The sequence below is a fragment of the Gossypium hirsutum genome, chromosome A11 (genome assembly GCF_007990345.1).
Source record: "Gossypium hirsutum isolate 1008001.06 chromosome A11, Gossypium_hirsutum_v2.1, whole genome shotgun sequence".
NCBI lineage: Eukaryota > Viridiplantae > Streptophyta > Magnoliopsida > Malvales > Malvaceae > Gossypium > Gossypium hirsutum.
This window is the reverse complement of record NC_053434.1, coordinates 6713019-6728589: the sequence shown is the minus strand read 5'-3', so window position 1 is coordinate 6728589 and position 15571 is coordinate 6713019. Positions and strand designations below refer to the sequence as shown.

The window sequence follows — 15571 nt, the reverse complement described above, 5'->3', positions numbered from 1 at the left end:
TTACTGACGCGGAGCTGATAGATTTGGTGTTGCATGGATATCATGCATATGATAAAATAAATAAATAAATATCTACTATATATATAAAAAAAATTATAGAAGAAAATATGAAATATTTTAAGAAATAAAGTAATAATTTGAAAACAAGGGGAAAAAATTCTCCCAAAATCTGTTGAACGGAACAAGTATTATTTGGGAACACCAAGATAAATACAACAATTAAAAAAACCCTTATATAATTATAAATAAATTACATAAAATGAAGAAAAGGGTTTGTTTGCAATGAATTAAAAGTGAAAGAGAAGTCTTAGGTGGCAACTAAATCAACCTCTCCCAAACCCTAATTCACCAAAATCAGTTACGAAACTAAAATTGGAATTTTTGAGGGTGAAAATACAACACATTTAATAAATATAAAGATAAAATCATATTACTAGGATCAACCTATATATAAAAGATTTTATTATGTTTATAAATTATAGAGTTAAAAGAAACAACCTATATCCACCATTGATATTTCTATTGGGAACTACAAATTAAAATTAGGAAGTTTGAACTGCAAAGAAACAATTAAAAGAAAGAACAAAAAGACAACCTTCGCAAAGTACATTCATTATAAAATGTTGTACCATAAGAACAAATTCAAAGATTTGCTTGATGTTTGATAGAATTTTGAATAATTTTACTAAATATTAAACTTATAAAATAATTTAAATAAAGTAAATTTAATCTCGACACAATTCGTTTTTATTTATTAGGTTTTATATAATGTAAATTAAAATATAAATAAATTTAAAATCTCAGTAAATATATCGCTTGTTTAAAGATGCATAGCTTATCTCATATGAGTATAAATATGATGAGAGGCAAAAGGAGTTTGTAAATAAACTCAAACATGCAATCTCCTTCTATTCTCTGCACCAGGTTTTGAAAAACAAATTTATTTTTATTTTTGTCATTCGGATTTTGACTCTCTCTCTTTCTTTCTCTCACGTACCAAAGGTTTTCTCTTTTTCTCTCTTTTCCTTCGCATATATTCTGCTTCTCCAATTCCTTCTCTTCACACAACCGAAGATTAGAAAAAAAAAAGAAAAAGAAAAAGAAAAAGAAAGAGAAACATAAAAAAGGATCATAAGAAAAAGCTACTGGATTGTATTTCTGTCTTTTTCTTTAAGATCTGTTACAGAGGAAGTAAGTTTCTTTAACCCAGTTCTTCAAATGGGTTTCTTTTTATTTCTTCATAGATTAATCCTGTTATAAAATAACAATTCACTTTGTTTTTGTTTTTTGTTTGGTTTAGAGGATGAAGCGAGTAAAAGATGATTTATATTCTGGTTCGCATTTTAAACGTCCATTTGGTTCTTCAAGGCCTGAATCGTAAGTTTTTTTTTCCCTTGAGGGTTTGTATGGCTGGTTTTGTTCTTATATGAAAGTTTGCCTTTTTTCTTTTTGGTATTATTGGTTGTTTTTGTTCTGATTACTGGTCGGTTATTGTTGTCAGCTTTAATGGTTTAGTTTGATGAGGTTTATCATGAATTTTTGTTTATAACTTGGATTGAGTGATTTGTTGTTTATGTTTTTGATTTGTCATTTTTTGGCTGAATCATGTGGGTTTTTTTTTTCTTTTTTCTTTTTTTTTGTGATTATGGGGTCATTACTTTAAGTAGGATTTACCACTTGGTTTTGCGGTATCTAGTAAATTCACTTCTAATTGAATGGAATTGGTGGCACTTTTTAAGAGTAATCATCTGTTGAAAGTATATTAGGTTTAGTATTAGCTTTTGATTGGTTTAGAGGATGAAGCGAGTAAAAGATGATTTATATTCTGGTTCGCATTTTAAACGTCCATTTGGTTCTTCAAGGCCTGAATCGTAAGTTTTTTTTTTCCCTTGAGGGTTTGTATGGCTGGTTTTGTTCTTATATGAAAGTTTGCCTTTTTTCTTTTTGGTATTATTGGTTGTTTTTGTTCTGATTACTGGTCGGTTATTGTTGTCAGCTTTAATGGTTTAGTTTGATGAGGTTTATCATGAATTTTTGTTTATAACTTGGATTGAGTGATTTGTTGTTTATGTTTTTGATTTGTCATTTTTTGGCTGAATCATGTGGGTTTTTTTTTCTTTTTTCTTTTTTTTTGTGATTATGGGGTCATTACTTTAAGTAGGATTTACCACTTGGTTTTGCGGTATCTAGTAAATTCACTTCTAATTGAATGGAATTGGTGGCACTTTTTAAGAGTAATCATCTGTTGAAAGTATATTAGGTTTAGTATTAGCTTTTGATTGGTGTTGGCAAAATGGCCGTGGTTCTGATTTTGTCTTTCTTTTAATTATTTCTAACCATGAAGCCATGGGCAAAACCAAATGCCAAGTGGAGGTGGGGGTGAAGGTGGAGGAGGTGGTGGTGGGGGTGAAGGTGGAGGAGGGGGGGTGGAGGAATGGGAGGGGCAGGTGTAGGAGGAGGTATATCACAGAAACTGACTACCAATGATGCCTTAACATATCTAAAGGAAGTGAGGGAGATGTTTCAGGATCAAAAAGAGAAGTATGACATGTTCCTTGAAGTCATGAAGGATTTCAAGGCTCAAAGGTATGCTGTTTTTGAAATGCCAAGTTCTGCCAATGGATGATGAATTGTTGCTTTAAACTACTAAATGCTTAATAAATCTTTTGTCTTTTGCAGGACTGACACAGCCGGTGTCATTGCCCGAGTTAAAGAATTATTCAAAGGGCATAACAACTTGATTTATGGATTTAATACCTTCCTGCCAAAGGGTTATGAAATAACCCTTGATGAAGATGAGGCTCCAGCAAAAAAGACAGTTCAATTTGAAGAAGCGATCAGTTTTGTAAATAAAATAAAGGTGAAGCCATTGTGCCAGGACCTTGTCCCTTACCAATGTCTGTGTTTAGCTATCTAATTTATCCATTTTACTATGCAGAAACGTTTTCAAAATGATGAGCGTGTTTATAAATCATTCCTTGATATCTTGAATATGTACCGGAAGGAGCACAAGGACATAAATGAGGTCTATTGTGAGGTAATATGCCTTGTCTTGGTTGTTATGCATGTTCATTGGCTCTTTGATACTTACTGGATCTTAACCTCTCTCTCTCTCCCAGATAATATTACTTGTATGTTTAAATGGTTTCAGGTTGCTTCTCTTTTTGAGGACCACCCAGATCTGCTCGAGGAGTTCAAAAGATTTTTACCAGATCCTTCAGCAGCACCTTTGACGCAACAAGTTCCGTATGGTCAAAATTCAGCTCATCGCTATAATGAGAGAAGCTCTGCTACAGCCACCTTGCGGCAGATACAAATGGACAAGGTGACTATTCTCTCTTGTTTGTTAAAAGTTATTTTCTTGTAAATTGCTATTTTTAATCCGTTTATTATATGAAATAATGATCAAATTGTTTTTTCAGCGTCGAAGGGATAGGATTATTACCTCCCATGCTGATCATGGTATCAGTGTTGATCATCCTGAACTGGACGATGACAAAACTATGATGAAAATGCAGAAGGAGCAGAGAAAGCGTTTGGAAAAGGAAAATAGGGATAGGAGAACTCGTGATCTGGATGATTCCAAGCATGACAACAATAGGGATTGTAATTTGCAGCGTATTCATGATAAAAAAAGATATGGAAGGAAGATTGAAGGATTTGCCTCTTATGATGATAGAGATACTTTTAAAAGTGAGTCTGCAACCTTTGACTGGTTTTATTTGTTCAAAATATGCGTGGTATCACTTTTGTTTTTTCTAACATATCATAGATATATAGTTCTCTTTATGGTGCTTATTTTAAGGTGACAATTTTGTTGTTCTTTTTCTATATATTACTAATAAAGCCTGTCAATTACTATTGCGGTTTACTGGTGAGAATGAACTTGAAGTTTCATTTATGCATAAATTCAAATGTGAGATATGGTTACATCATGATGGTTCCAATTTTCAACAATGATTTTTACTGTAAGGAAGCTGTGTGGGCACGTATCCTCTGATTTTGAAGTGATATACGGCTGGGAAAAGCATTACTAGGCTAGCTAGTCTACCATGAGTTTGCGCCTTGATGTTGTTAGCGAACTTAGCTCTTAATATATTTTTTTATGTACTCTGCTGGTGGGTTATTAAAATATAGGGAAACGACATCTGTCTTTTAACCCCAGGGAAAACTTTTTGGTAGTCTTTTGAGTTTGTTATCCAAATTATTGTTAACTAGCCTTTTCAGCCTTTCTTTAGAAGTTTTCTGATATTTTGCGTTGTTTGTGTAATTAGATTTGGGTCAATGCACGTTTTCTTATCCTTCACAAGGAATCCTTTTTAAGATTTAGGTTTTTCTATTCAAATCTCAGGCATGTGCAACCAGGGGTTCATATTCTGTGAGAGAGTTAAGGAGAGGCTATGCAGCTCAGATGACTATCAGGCATTCTTAAAGTGTCTTAACATTTACAGCAATGGAATAATCAAAAGAAATGATTTGCAAAATTTGGTATGTTTTACACCATCTCGAGCAGTTATCTCTGACTCATCGTTCAGTCTACTTTGTAGAAATATTAAGCACATGTTTAACCTTCTACCTTGGTAGCTTAATTAGATAGATTGCTTCTGCCTATTTCAGGTGACCGATTTACTTGGCAAGCATCCAGATCTTATGAATGAGTTCAATCAGTTCTTGGAGCGTTGTGAGAATACTGGTAACTGCTAAAGTTTCATTTTAAGTTGTTTTTTTATGATCTGTATGGCTGTTTCTAATTTGAAATGTCTCCTGCAGATGGGCTTCTTGCTGGTGTTATCAGTAAAAGTATGTAACTGATTTCCTTTGTCATTTTGTTATACAGCTTCTTAATTTCTAGGTTGTTTTTGTTATTTCCTCATACGTGCATAATCCACTCATATATAATGCAACTGTGAATTATTTTCTTTCAATATAAAATTCTGTAAATTGCAATGATGTTTACCTCTTGATTGCAGAATCACTTAGTGGTGATGGGCATGCATCCAGGCCATGGAAGTTAGAAGAAAAAGATAGAGAGCAAAAACGTGAATTGGAGGGAGCTAAGGAAAGGGAGAGATGCAGGGAGAAGTATATGGCAAAGTCCATACAGGAGCTTGACCTATCTACCTGCCAACGTTGTACCCCAAGCTATCGGCTTCTACCTGATGATGTATGGATTCTTTTTTTTTTTTTTTAATGCATGGTTTGGCACTGATTTTGACATTCATTTGTCTTTCTGTCTCTCAGTATCCAATACCTTCAGCTAGTCAGAGATCAGAGCTTGGTGCTCAAGTGCTGAATGATTATTGGGTATCTGTGACCTCTGGAAGCGAGGATTATTCTTTTAAGCACATGCGCAGAAATCAGTATGAAGAGAGTTTGTTCAGATGTGAGGATGATAGGTAAAATTTACTGGTCCTCTATTTGTACCAGTACTATGGTGGTTATTTTATCTATCTCTTTCATGGTTTGTGTATTTTATTATTTCTATTACCAATTTATGTACTGCATGTGAAGGAGAATGAGTTTTCAGGAGAAAAAGTTGATGTGCACTGATTCATTATTCTGTTTCTTTTTGTCCTCGGAAATTATTCTAGATATTAACTCCCAGGCATAATAGACTTTTTGTTTGTTGGTCTTAGATTTGAGCTGGATATGTTGTTAGAATCTGTGAGCTCGACTGCCAAGCGTGCTGAGGACTTGCTGAATGGCATTAATGAAAATAAAATCAATGTGGATTCTGTGGTTCGCATAGAAGACCACTTTACTGGTTTGTATCTGTTACTATTATCAATTTATGTCTCAATCACTGCTATGTGAACATTTTTCTTCTTTTTTACTTTTGGCCTTATCTGGACTACTTACTGCAGTTCTAAATTTAAGGTGCATTGAGCGTTTATACGGTGACCATGGTCTTGATGTAATGGAAATATTACGTAAAAATCCTGCTCTTGCGTTACCTGTCATTTTAACTCGTCTGAAGCAGAAGCAAGAAGAGTGGACAAAGTGCCGTTTAGATTTTAACAAGGTTTGGGCTGAAATTTATTTGAAAAACCATTACAAATCACTAGATCATCGCAGCTTCTATTTCAAGCAGCAGGATTCAAAGAACCTGAGTACAAAATGTAAGTGGAATACTGGAATTTTCGTACCCAAGATGCAAAATGCTGTATTTTCCTTTGTTGTAAAATTTGGTTGAAAGATTGAAGATGATTCTTAACGATATGTTCTAATATATTGTGTTCATTTATTCTCTTCAACATCCTTAATACTTTGCTTGTGTGGCCTAATTGATATTTCTTTGTAATTGCAGCTTTAGTGGCTGAAATCAAGGAGTTGAAAGAGAAGAACCAGAATGAGGATGATGTTCTCATGGCGAGCATTGCTGGTCACAGACAACCCCTGGCTCCACACCTCGAATATGACTATTTGGATGTTGGCATCCATGAAGACCTTTATAAACTTATAGAGTATTCATGTGAAGAGATGTGCTCAACCAAAGAACTGTTGGATAAAGTCATGATGCTCTGGACCACATTCTTGGAGCCAATGTTGAGTGTTCCTCCTCGACCTAATGGCAAAGAGGGTACTGATGATGATGGTAAAGCTCAGAATCCTACTGTAAACTTCACTGGGTCAAGCATTGCTGAATGTGATGGAAGTCCTAGAGCTGATGCTAATGTTAATTCTGAGCCACAGAAAGGTGCTAGTGACGGAGATGAGAACAGTTCACCAGAGCTCCCTAATTCTTGCAGAAATGGTTTGACAAATGGTGGAACTTTAGCCGAAGAAGAACCATCTGGTCGTGTCTATAGGGATGACTCAAAGCTGGAGAAAGAGATTAATTGTGCAGCTGATAAAAGGTCTGGAGTTAACATACTTGCAATTGAAGCAGAAAATAATCAAAGCAGAAACAACACTGAAGGGGCTTCAGGTGTGTACTTCAGGAAACATTGCAATCTCATGATTTTGTTGTTTATTGATCTAGTGTTTCTAGTATTACTTTTACTCTTTTTTATACCTTTCTTTCCAAAACCATGTGACTAAGTTTTAATTTCAATGTTGTGGTGCAGCAGCTTCTAGACCTACTAGCGTTGCTGCTGGTAAGGGTCATGAATCTGAAGTTAATGTTGATCTTCTACATTCATCAGAGGTATGGGTTTATGCATACACGCTACTGTATTCTAATTAGCAGTTAGCATGGCTTAAGCTTATGTTACTAATTGGTTCTGTCAAAATATTTAGCATTTTTTGACCTTCCTTTCCTTACTTAATTCTCCTCATCTCCTACTTGTTGAGGTAAAAAGCAAGGGGGTTCTTATATACTTATGTAAATTTTCTTGGTTCTTCAGGGTGCTCGTGTAACAAAGCATGCTTTATTAGTAAATGGAGAGCCAACAGATGGCTTTTCTGCTAGTAGATATCACGAAGAATCTACTGGTCCATCCAAAATTGAAAAAGAAGAAGGTGAATTATCACCAAGTGGTGATTTTCAGGATTATTCTATTGCCTACAGTGATGCTGGTCTAAAGGCTGTGCCAAAGGCCAAGCATGGTATTGAAAACAGACAGTACTGGTCTGGAACTGCGAAAGAGTTGCATCCTGGAGATGCTGGAGGAGAAAATGATGCAGATGCTGATGATGAGGATAGTGGAAATGCCTCTGAAGCTGGTGACAATGCATCAGGCAATGAATCTGCAGGTGATGAATGCTCTCGTGAAGAGCATGAAGAAGAGGAAGAGATGGGCTGCGATGAAGTTGATGGCAAAGCTGAGAGTGAAGGTGAGGCTGAAGGGTTGACTGATGCACATGTGGGAGGAGATGGCATGTCGTCATTTTCAGAGCATTTTCTTTTTACGGTGAAGCCTCTTTCAAAGCATGTACCTGCAGTCTTATCTGAAGAAGATCGAAACAGTTCTTGTGTTTTCTACGCAAATGATGATTTCTATGTTCTTTTCCGACTTCATCGAGTATGTAGAATTTTCTAAAGCTTGGTAGCTATTTCTTTCTAATTTTTCTTTTTGCATTTTAATAAGTGTTCTTCAATCTTTTAATTTCTGTGTAGATCCTGTATGAAAGAGTACTGTCAGCAAAAACAAATTCAACGGCGGCTGAAATAAAGTGTAAAAGTTCAAAAGATGCTAGTTCTTCAGATTTTTATGCCAGGTGATTTACATATCAATTTCTGTGCTGAACAATGTGAACCTTTGATGCATGCTAATGTGAAAATTCTCTCTTTGTGCTGCACAGATTTACGAGTGCACTGTACCATCTGCTTGATGGATCTGCTGACAATGCGAAGTTTGAGGATGAATGTCGAGCTATAATAGGAAACCAGTCATATGAGTTATTTACATTGGACAAGTTAATATATAAATTGGTTAAGCAGGTTTGCTTTCTTTGATGGTCTTTCTCCATATTCTACTCATTTTTCTTGCATCGGTCTGAATTATAGTTTTCGTTACAGCTTCAAGCTGTTGTGACAGATGAGATGGATAATAAGCTTCTTCAATTGTTTGATTATGAAAAATCTCGGAAACATAGGAAGACAACGGATTCAGTGTATTATGAGAATGCACGTGTCCTCCTCCATGAGGATAATATATATCGGTTGAAATCTGTAAGTTTTGCATGTCCCTTGACTACAATCCCTTTCCAAAGAAAATTGAAAAGAAAGGAAACAAGGCACATGAATGCCCTACTACCTTTCTATCTGTGTATATTTATGTTAACACATATAATGTTCTTACTTTGGTTCCTTTTTGCAGTCATCTTCGCCATCTCGGTTGTCTATTCAGCTGATGGACAATGTCATTGAAAAGCCTGAGGCATTTGCTGTTGCAATGGAACCTTATTTTTCTGCTTCTTTGCACAACGATTTTCTGTCAGTCTATCCTGGAAAAAATGAGCCACATGGCATTACGCTAAGGAGGTAACAACTATAACTTTAAGATTATTAGGTTTCGTACTGATAGCATTAGTATCAATGGGTTTCGCGGTTCTCTAGCATGTAAATGCTAGGCTCAACTAGCCTCTCATGTGTTAACATTAGATGATTGTAACAAAGAAAATATTTTGATTATGCTTTAAATAACCGGTGTTTAATCTGCTCTTCTTTACTGATATTTGCAGAAACAAGAAAAAGTACGCAAGTCTAGATGAATTTGCTGCTACTTGCATGGCCATGGAAGGTGTTGAACTGGTTAATGGTTTAGAGAATAAGATAGCTTGCAACTCATACAAGGTATCTTTCTGGTATTAATATCTGTTTTAATCTTTTTAGCTTTCTTTAAGATTGTATATAGAAGTGTTTACGCCATTTTAACTTGAGGTGCCTAGTTGGCATACCATGGAGGTTGGAGTATCACTAATAAATCGCTTACGTACTAAATGTTTACATTGGGTCGTTGTACATATATGATCTGTGAACTATGTTGCAGATCTCTTATGTGTTGGACACCGAAGATTTCTTCTTCCGTAGGAGAAGAAAGTCACCGCAATGCAGATCTTCATACAATAATCAAGCAAGAGTACAACGGTTCCATAAATTTTTATCTGCTTCGCAGTAATTCAGTATTCTTTCTCAGACCGGCATAAATGGTAAGAACCTCCTGAATCTTTATATCTTCACATTTCACAACCACTCACTCCTTCCTTGGAATTTTCGAAGATGGCTCAACCTTCATGCTTTTCTTGCAGCAGCCCTTGCTTTAACCCAACCTTGAAAAGGCCTTCAAAACTGAAACATGTTTCTTGAATGTTCATAGTTTGATGCTAATTGGTCATACTAGTAGTGAAGGATGATGAATGGTTAGGAAATGTAAGCATATTTTGTAAAAGTTCATATCAGCCATTATTGTGTAGATAGGGTATTGCATGATATTTTGTGGGGTAAAAAGGGAAGAAAATGGATTCTTTTTCAATTGTTACTTGTTAACAAAGTTTCTCATTGACGGGCCAACATGTCTTCTTTCCCCTCAGTTTTGATAGCTTCTGTTTCCAATTTTCACCTAACTCTATACTTGATAAAAGATACAAATATATGCAAGTCTTAAAATTAGAAAGTAAATAGTTTTTTTCTTAAAAGTACTTTTGCTTAAATTCCTACTATTTATTTTTAAACAACTAATCCTGTTTAGGTTTATTAATATTATGTATATTCTACTAGCATTATAGATTTTTCTTTTATCAAATTTTTAAACATAATCAAGTTCATATATATATAATTTTTAATATTTATATATAGTATAGTAAATTTAATTTTTATACGTATAAGTAACGTAAAATAAATGAAAATTAATACATTATAAATTTAAAAATCGAAGCTTAATAGTTTGTCCAAATTTATTGTTTGGGTGTAATATTTTTATCTAAATCTTGAAAAATTTTATATAGGTCTTTGAGCAATCAACCAACATAAATACAATGTTCATCAGAGTGAGTAAATAGAAGTTGGAGGGTGAAAATAGATAAAGAGGAAAAAGTTCCCTTTCTTCACGGTTGATAAAAACTGAAAAATTGGAATTGGCGTTTTTGTTTTGGATTCAAAGGGATTTTTTGTTGACACTTGCAAATCAGAAATAATGAAATTTAATAAATAAACAATTTTAGTATCTAAAACTGATTCGGATTTGAGCATCTAAATCTATCATTCACAACAAATTATTTAAAAAAAAAACTAAAACATTTGAATTTGTTATAAGAATAAAATAAATTTATAGTTAATTTGAATTCAGATATTATCCCACAGTTAAAAAAGAAAAAACCGTCAATTTTAGTTAAGCTAAGAAAATGATCATCATATTAAGAAACCCAACCCAAGACCAAGCTTAATCCAAGATAAGTTTCAATTTTAAGTCCAGCTGTGGATGCTTAAAGTGTAAATATCACAATAAACAAAAGCATACTTGTACAGCAAGTAATGATTTTGAAGCTAATACGGTTAAAAATGATCGACAATGGATAAGATTTCATTGAAGGGAAACGTTATATGATTAATCATCTGTTCTTTCTTTCAACTGAGCATTTCCAACAAAACCCAATAACTATCCAATGCAACTCCCAGTATTCGAACAAAAATACCGAGGGGCTTGAAACAGAGGAGACCTAAAAAAATTATTAATAGAGAGAGAAAATAGAAAAGAGGATAAACAAAAGGAACTTCATGGCTCAATAGCATTCACTTCTTGCCACTCATCATCAACCGTTTCTTTCCACAATGTAACATTGTTATTGGCATCGGCAACCGACAATAAGTTTCCAGTCAGCGACCATGAGACCCTCCAAACTGGGGTCTTGAAATCCTTCAAAATCGCACCCTTCCATTGTTCCCCTTCTTTACCGCAAGTCCATATAATAACTTTCCCATCCTGAGAAGCACTTGCAATGGTGGATTTTGGGAGCCCCAAGTTGGGTGCCCAAGCAACATCCCGCACCCAATCAGTGTGCATCTGGAGGGCAGGGCTGTAGTCCATCTTCCAACTCCCATTATACAGCCTCCATACTTTGACCATATTGTCACATCCACCAGAGGCCAGCTTCTGAACAGGATCCAGTAGACCAGATCCAATGAAAGCACCGAGTGCGGTTGATGGTGCCCACGAGACTGAGGTTACTCCAACAGGGTGAGCTTGCTCTATCCTGGTGGTATCCCAACTACCATCATCCCTAGCGGTAAAGACTGATATATCCCCATCAGAAGACCCGCAGGCCAAACAGAGGCCAAGCTCATGGGGTGCCCATGCAATGGAGTTCACAGATGACTTATGATCATTAAAAACATGGGCCTGCAGCCACTCGTTTTGATTATTTTCCTTCCAGATTATCACCTGGGCATCATAAGAACACGATGCAAGGATTGATCCAAACTTGGGATGTGCCCAAGCAACCCCCCAAACAGGTCCTTTATGGCCATGTAGAACAGCAAGTTGCTGTAAACTAGATCCAGTTATGCCAATGATCTTAATGGTAGTATCAGATGAAGCAGTCGCCAATCGTTTTCCATAATAATCCATGGCAACATCATGGAGTGCATCCTCATGACCTGTCTCGATTTTCTGTGCAGGCATCTTTTGAACTCCAATTCGCAGCTCTTTTATATCTTCAAATCTCAATATCCAAATATATATTAATCAAAAATATCTACACTATCCAAGTCTTTTTAACGTAAATCTCAAACTTTTTTTTTACACGCAACAGCAATTGAATACCATAACATTTGTGAGCATTTCAACTAAATCAAAAGTTACTAAGGTCTATTGCTTTTGCTTGCTTTTTCTTTAAGCAAAAGCAATAATGTTCAAGAATTAGAAGTTGAAATTTTTAACTCTCTTAAATAACAAAATCCTCAATATGGCTTCATAGAAATGCTGAAGATGCAACAAACGATACTCTCTAGAAAGGAATTATAATCCCAAACAAAAATGAAACAATTTTTCTAGAAATTCATAGGGAAAGATACAAAAATCCAAGAGTTACCCACAAAAGGTAGTCAATCCCGAAAACCATAACAACAGAAAGATCATTAGAAGAAAATTGTTTTAGTGCATAATAAAATTCAAATCAAAACAACCCATAAACAAAAAATAGAAAATGGGTTAATTTCATCATGATCTTCAGGCTAACTAGATCAATCCCGGAAATCATAACAATAAAAAAAATTACCTTTTCCAAAGAACCCAATTTATTTTGCAGAATAATTAATCCAAATCAATACAACCCAGAATTCAAAAATTCCAAAATGCGTTCATGTCATAAGATCTTCAGTCTAGAAACTATGGATCTAAATCGAACTTATATTACAAATAACAAAACAGATCTGAAGATAAGATAATACATTTGACTTAACAGCAAAATGAGTGAAGAATTAAAGAATAAAATAAGAAATTTAAATCACCTGATCGAGAGAGAGAGAGAGAGATTAGGGTTGTTACAGTAACGGCCAAGCTAGAGATCAGCTCTGAAATTGTTAAAATTTTGAGCGACAGAGAAAACTAAAGAATTATATTGAATTATTAAAATATATACATACATTGAACAGTATGTCTGACCGGTTGTGTTTGGACGCATTGATTGTTTTAACCCGATGAAGAACAAGAATTACCCCAAACTAATCCATCAAACAAATTTTTTTTAAAATTTTCATTTTATTGCTGATATTAAGTTTGGACCCAAAAAAAATAAAATGAATTTTCCGAAACACTTTAATCAACTAATTCCTAAGCATGTTTAGAACTTTGTGGGGGAGAATGCTGTTTGAGGTAACATGAAAAACAAATTAAATGTGATATGAAATAGAATTATATTTATATTAGTTTTTTTTATCCGTGTTAAAATAATAATAAATTAATATTATCAAACTTAATTTTAAAATCATATTACACGTAATTAATATAATATAAATTAAAATATAGTCAAAATTCAAAGAAAAATCTCAATTACTCAGATAATCATGCTTAAGAACAAATTAAAAATTATGCTTCCATATACTTTAAAATATATTTTATCACAATTAAGCAAAACAGATATACATACACAGTAAAATTAATTATTTTTACTAAACCAAAAATCAAACACATGTAATAGTATTAATAATTGAAATCCTACAGCATAAAACATTTAGATTTAGACGAAATAAAACAAAAGTGATTAAATTGAAATGCATTTGAAATTAAATGATGATCAAATTGAATTGGGTATCAATCCGCACAAGAAACAAAATGAGAAGGATCAAAATTTGAATTGCACTATCACTTTTAAATTCAGATACACGAGGTAGAGAGCGTCGACCCTCCACCTTTTAACATAAAAGATATATATATATATTATTTTTCATTATTTATTTTATGTTTTTACAAAACAAAAAAACAAAAAAAAAACCTGAAGTTCTTTTCTCTACATTTGTTCTTCAATTTGTAAATCCAATGATCAGAAAAATTCAAAGCATCACCGAAAAAGTTAAAAATTTCCATATTCCTCTGAACTTTTCAAGATTCTGGCAAACCTTTTTTCCAAAAATATCCGATTTTTGTAATAAAAAAAATTTCCTCATCCCAAGTCAAAACCCATTAGCTATCTTTCTCTAATAAACAATTGTTTCATCATTTCTTTTAAGCTTTTGGATCAAACCCCAGACTTTGTTTCTATTTTAAAAAGATCATAATTCTTTTATATATTTTAAAAAAAATTAACCTTTTAAGGCTAATTTAACCAAACATAAGTACTTTTATATAAAATCATTCAAATACTAAAAGATTAATAGGCAAATTAATTTATAACTACACTTTAGGCAGAACTTGAAATTTATTGTTATTACTTTAATTGATATTTTAGTAAATTTACAATTATATTTTAAAAGAACTACGTAGCTGAAAAGTAGGGAAGGGAGAGGGTCCGTGATATATTTTAGAATCACGGCCAAATATCAACTCTTGATTTTTAAAATTTTTTCAAAGTTTTTAGGATTTAGATTTTAATTATGGGTTTAAATTTCAGGATTTAAGAGGTTGATAATCATAGTTCGAGTAAGATTAAATTTACAAAAATTTCAAATAGTAAAACAAATTTTCGGCTTGGGCAAGTAAAATTTTTATTATTCTGGTTCAATCGATTTGATTCATAAACTACTTTAATTTATTATTAGTTGGAGTACAAAGCTCGTATGCCATCAATATCATCTTGGCCTAGATTCCTTTTGATGGTTCCAGGCCTATAATATGCGTACATAATAGTATTTGGGTCCTGACTATGCCCAAGTCCTAAAATATGTCCTATTTCATGAATAGCTATGGTTTCTAAATCGATTTGGTTTAGTCGTATAACATTATTAGTATTCCAATTCTCGTCGGCATCGTAATGAAGCCTTCCGTTTTGTGGTGCAAACGCATGAGCTAAAACATTTCCCGGGCCATCGAATGGGTAGTTGTCCCCATGAAAACCTCGATGAAACCCCATCACGATATCTGATGGATTAGCTTATCGGAATGTGAAATTAGAAACAACGGCCCATGTGTTGAATGCCCTGATGATGATAGGCCTTAATTGTTGATCACTAATCACAAATGCACTAGAACGGAACATGTAAGTCAATTGACGCTTGTTTCATCGAGGCATCCCATTGAAAAAGCTATAGTTAGCTATCATGCTAAACTTAACATCATCATTTTAGTTGTTAAAAATATCTTGAACGCCACATCGAGGGGTTGACATTTTCTTCAAGGTATTAGAGTCGATTCTTCCTGTTGCCTTGAGACGATAGTGTTGTTGGTAAGATTTAAGTGTGGATTCTAACACGTCATCAAAAGAATCGGTGAGGCTACCACCATTAATGGAATAATATCCAAAAGCTTTCAAATATTGCTTGACTTGATTAAGCCCTTCGATTGTGTATCCTTTTTGAGCTCCCTCCAATAATCGGAGAGATTTGAAAATTTGAGGTTCGGATTTAACAAATAAAGCTTGTATTATTACAAGAAGCAACAAAGCTGAGATTGCAAGCTTGGGAGCCATGGTTTTATTTGCTATGATTAATTGAAGAAATTTCAATTATTTATATTCAAATTTGGTGCCTATTTTTGAT

General features: G+C 33.9%; 2 protein-coding genes across 9 annotated transcripts; one reads left to right on the top strand and one right to left on the bottom strand.

Annotated features, from left to right (window-relative positions):
• Nucleotides 1-876: 876 nt before the first annotated feature.
• On the top strand, nt 877-9955 carry LOC107924174 (paired amphipathic helix protein Sin3-like 2). 6 transcript variants are annotated; one of them, XM_041080834.1, is made up of 24 exons: nt 877-1191; nt 1301-1377; nt 2345-2586; nt 2680-2860; nt 2939-3037; nt 3152-3325; nt 3423-3693; nt 4352-4488; nt 4618-4693; nt 4771-4800; nt 4971-5164; nt 5242-5396; nt 5637-5764; nt 5865-6119; nt 6308-6928; nt 7071-7147; nt 7347-7964; nt 8060-8160; nt 8245-8383; nt 8462-8614; nt 8763-8926; nt 9127-9238; nt 9435-9594; nt 9697-9955. In XM_041080834.1, exons 3-23 carry the CDS (start codon nt 2435-2437, stop codon nt 9561-9563), a joined length of 3966 nt encoding a protein of 1321 aa, XP_040936768.1. In that variant the 5' UTR covers nt 877-1191; nt 1301-1377; nt 2345-2434; the 3' UTR covers nt 9564-9594; nt 9697-9955. The 6 variants fall into 6 exon arrangements, with proteins under 6 accessions (XP_040936768.1, XP_040936767.1, XP_040936766.1 ...); XM_041080833.1 differs by having other exon boundaries at nt 9694-9955; XM_041080832.1 differs by having other exon boundaries at nt 7068-7147.
• A 988-nt stretch (nt 9956-10943) lies between these two features.
• On the bottom strand, nt 10944-13283 carry LOC107924493 (protein transport protein SEC13 homolog B). Of its 3 annotated transcripts, XM_016854972.2 has the most exons (3): nt 13025-13272; nt 12890-12952; nt 10944-12094 (listed from the first exon to the last, which is right to left on the bottom strand). In XM_016854972.2, exon 3 carries the CDS (start codon nt 12060-12062, stop codon nt 11157-11159), a length of 906 nt encoding a protein of 301 aa, XP_016710461.1. In that variant the 5' UTR covers nt 12063-12094; nt 12890-12952; nt 13025-13272; the 3' UTR covers nt 10944-11156. The 3 variants fall into 3 exon arrangements, with proteins under 3 accessions (XP_016710461.1, XP_040936763.1, XP_040936764.1); XM_041080829.1 differs by having other exon boundaries at nt 12890-13283; XM_041080830.1 differs by lacking the exons at nt 12890-12952; nt 13025-13272 and adding an exon at nt 12658-12869.
• Nucleotides 13284-15571: the final 2288 nt, after the last annotated feature.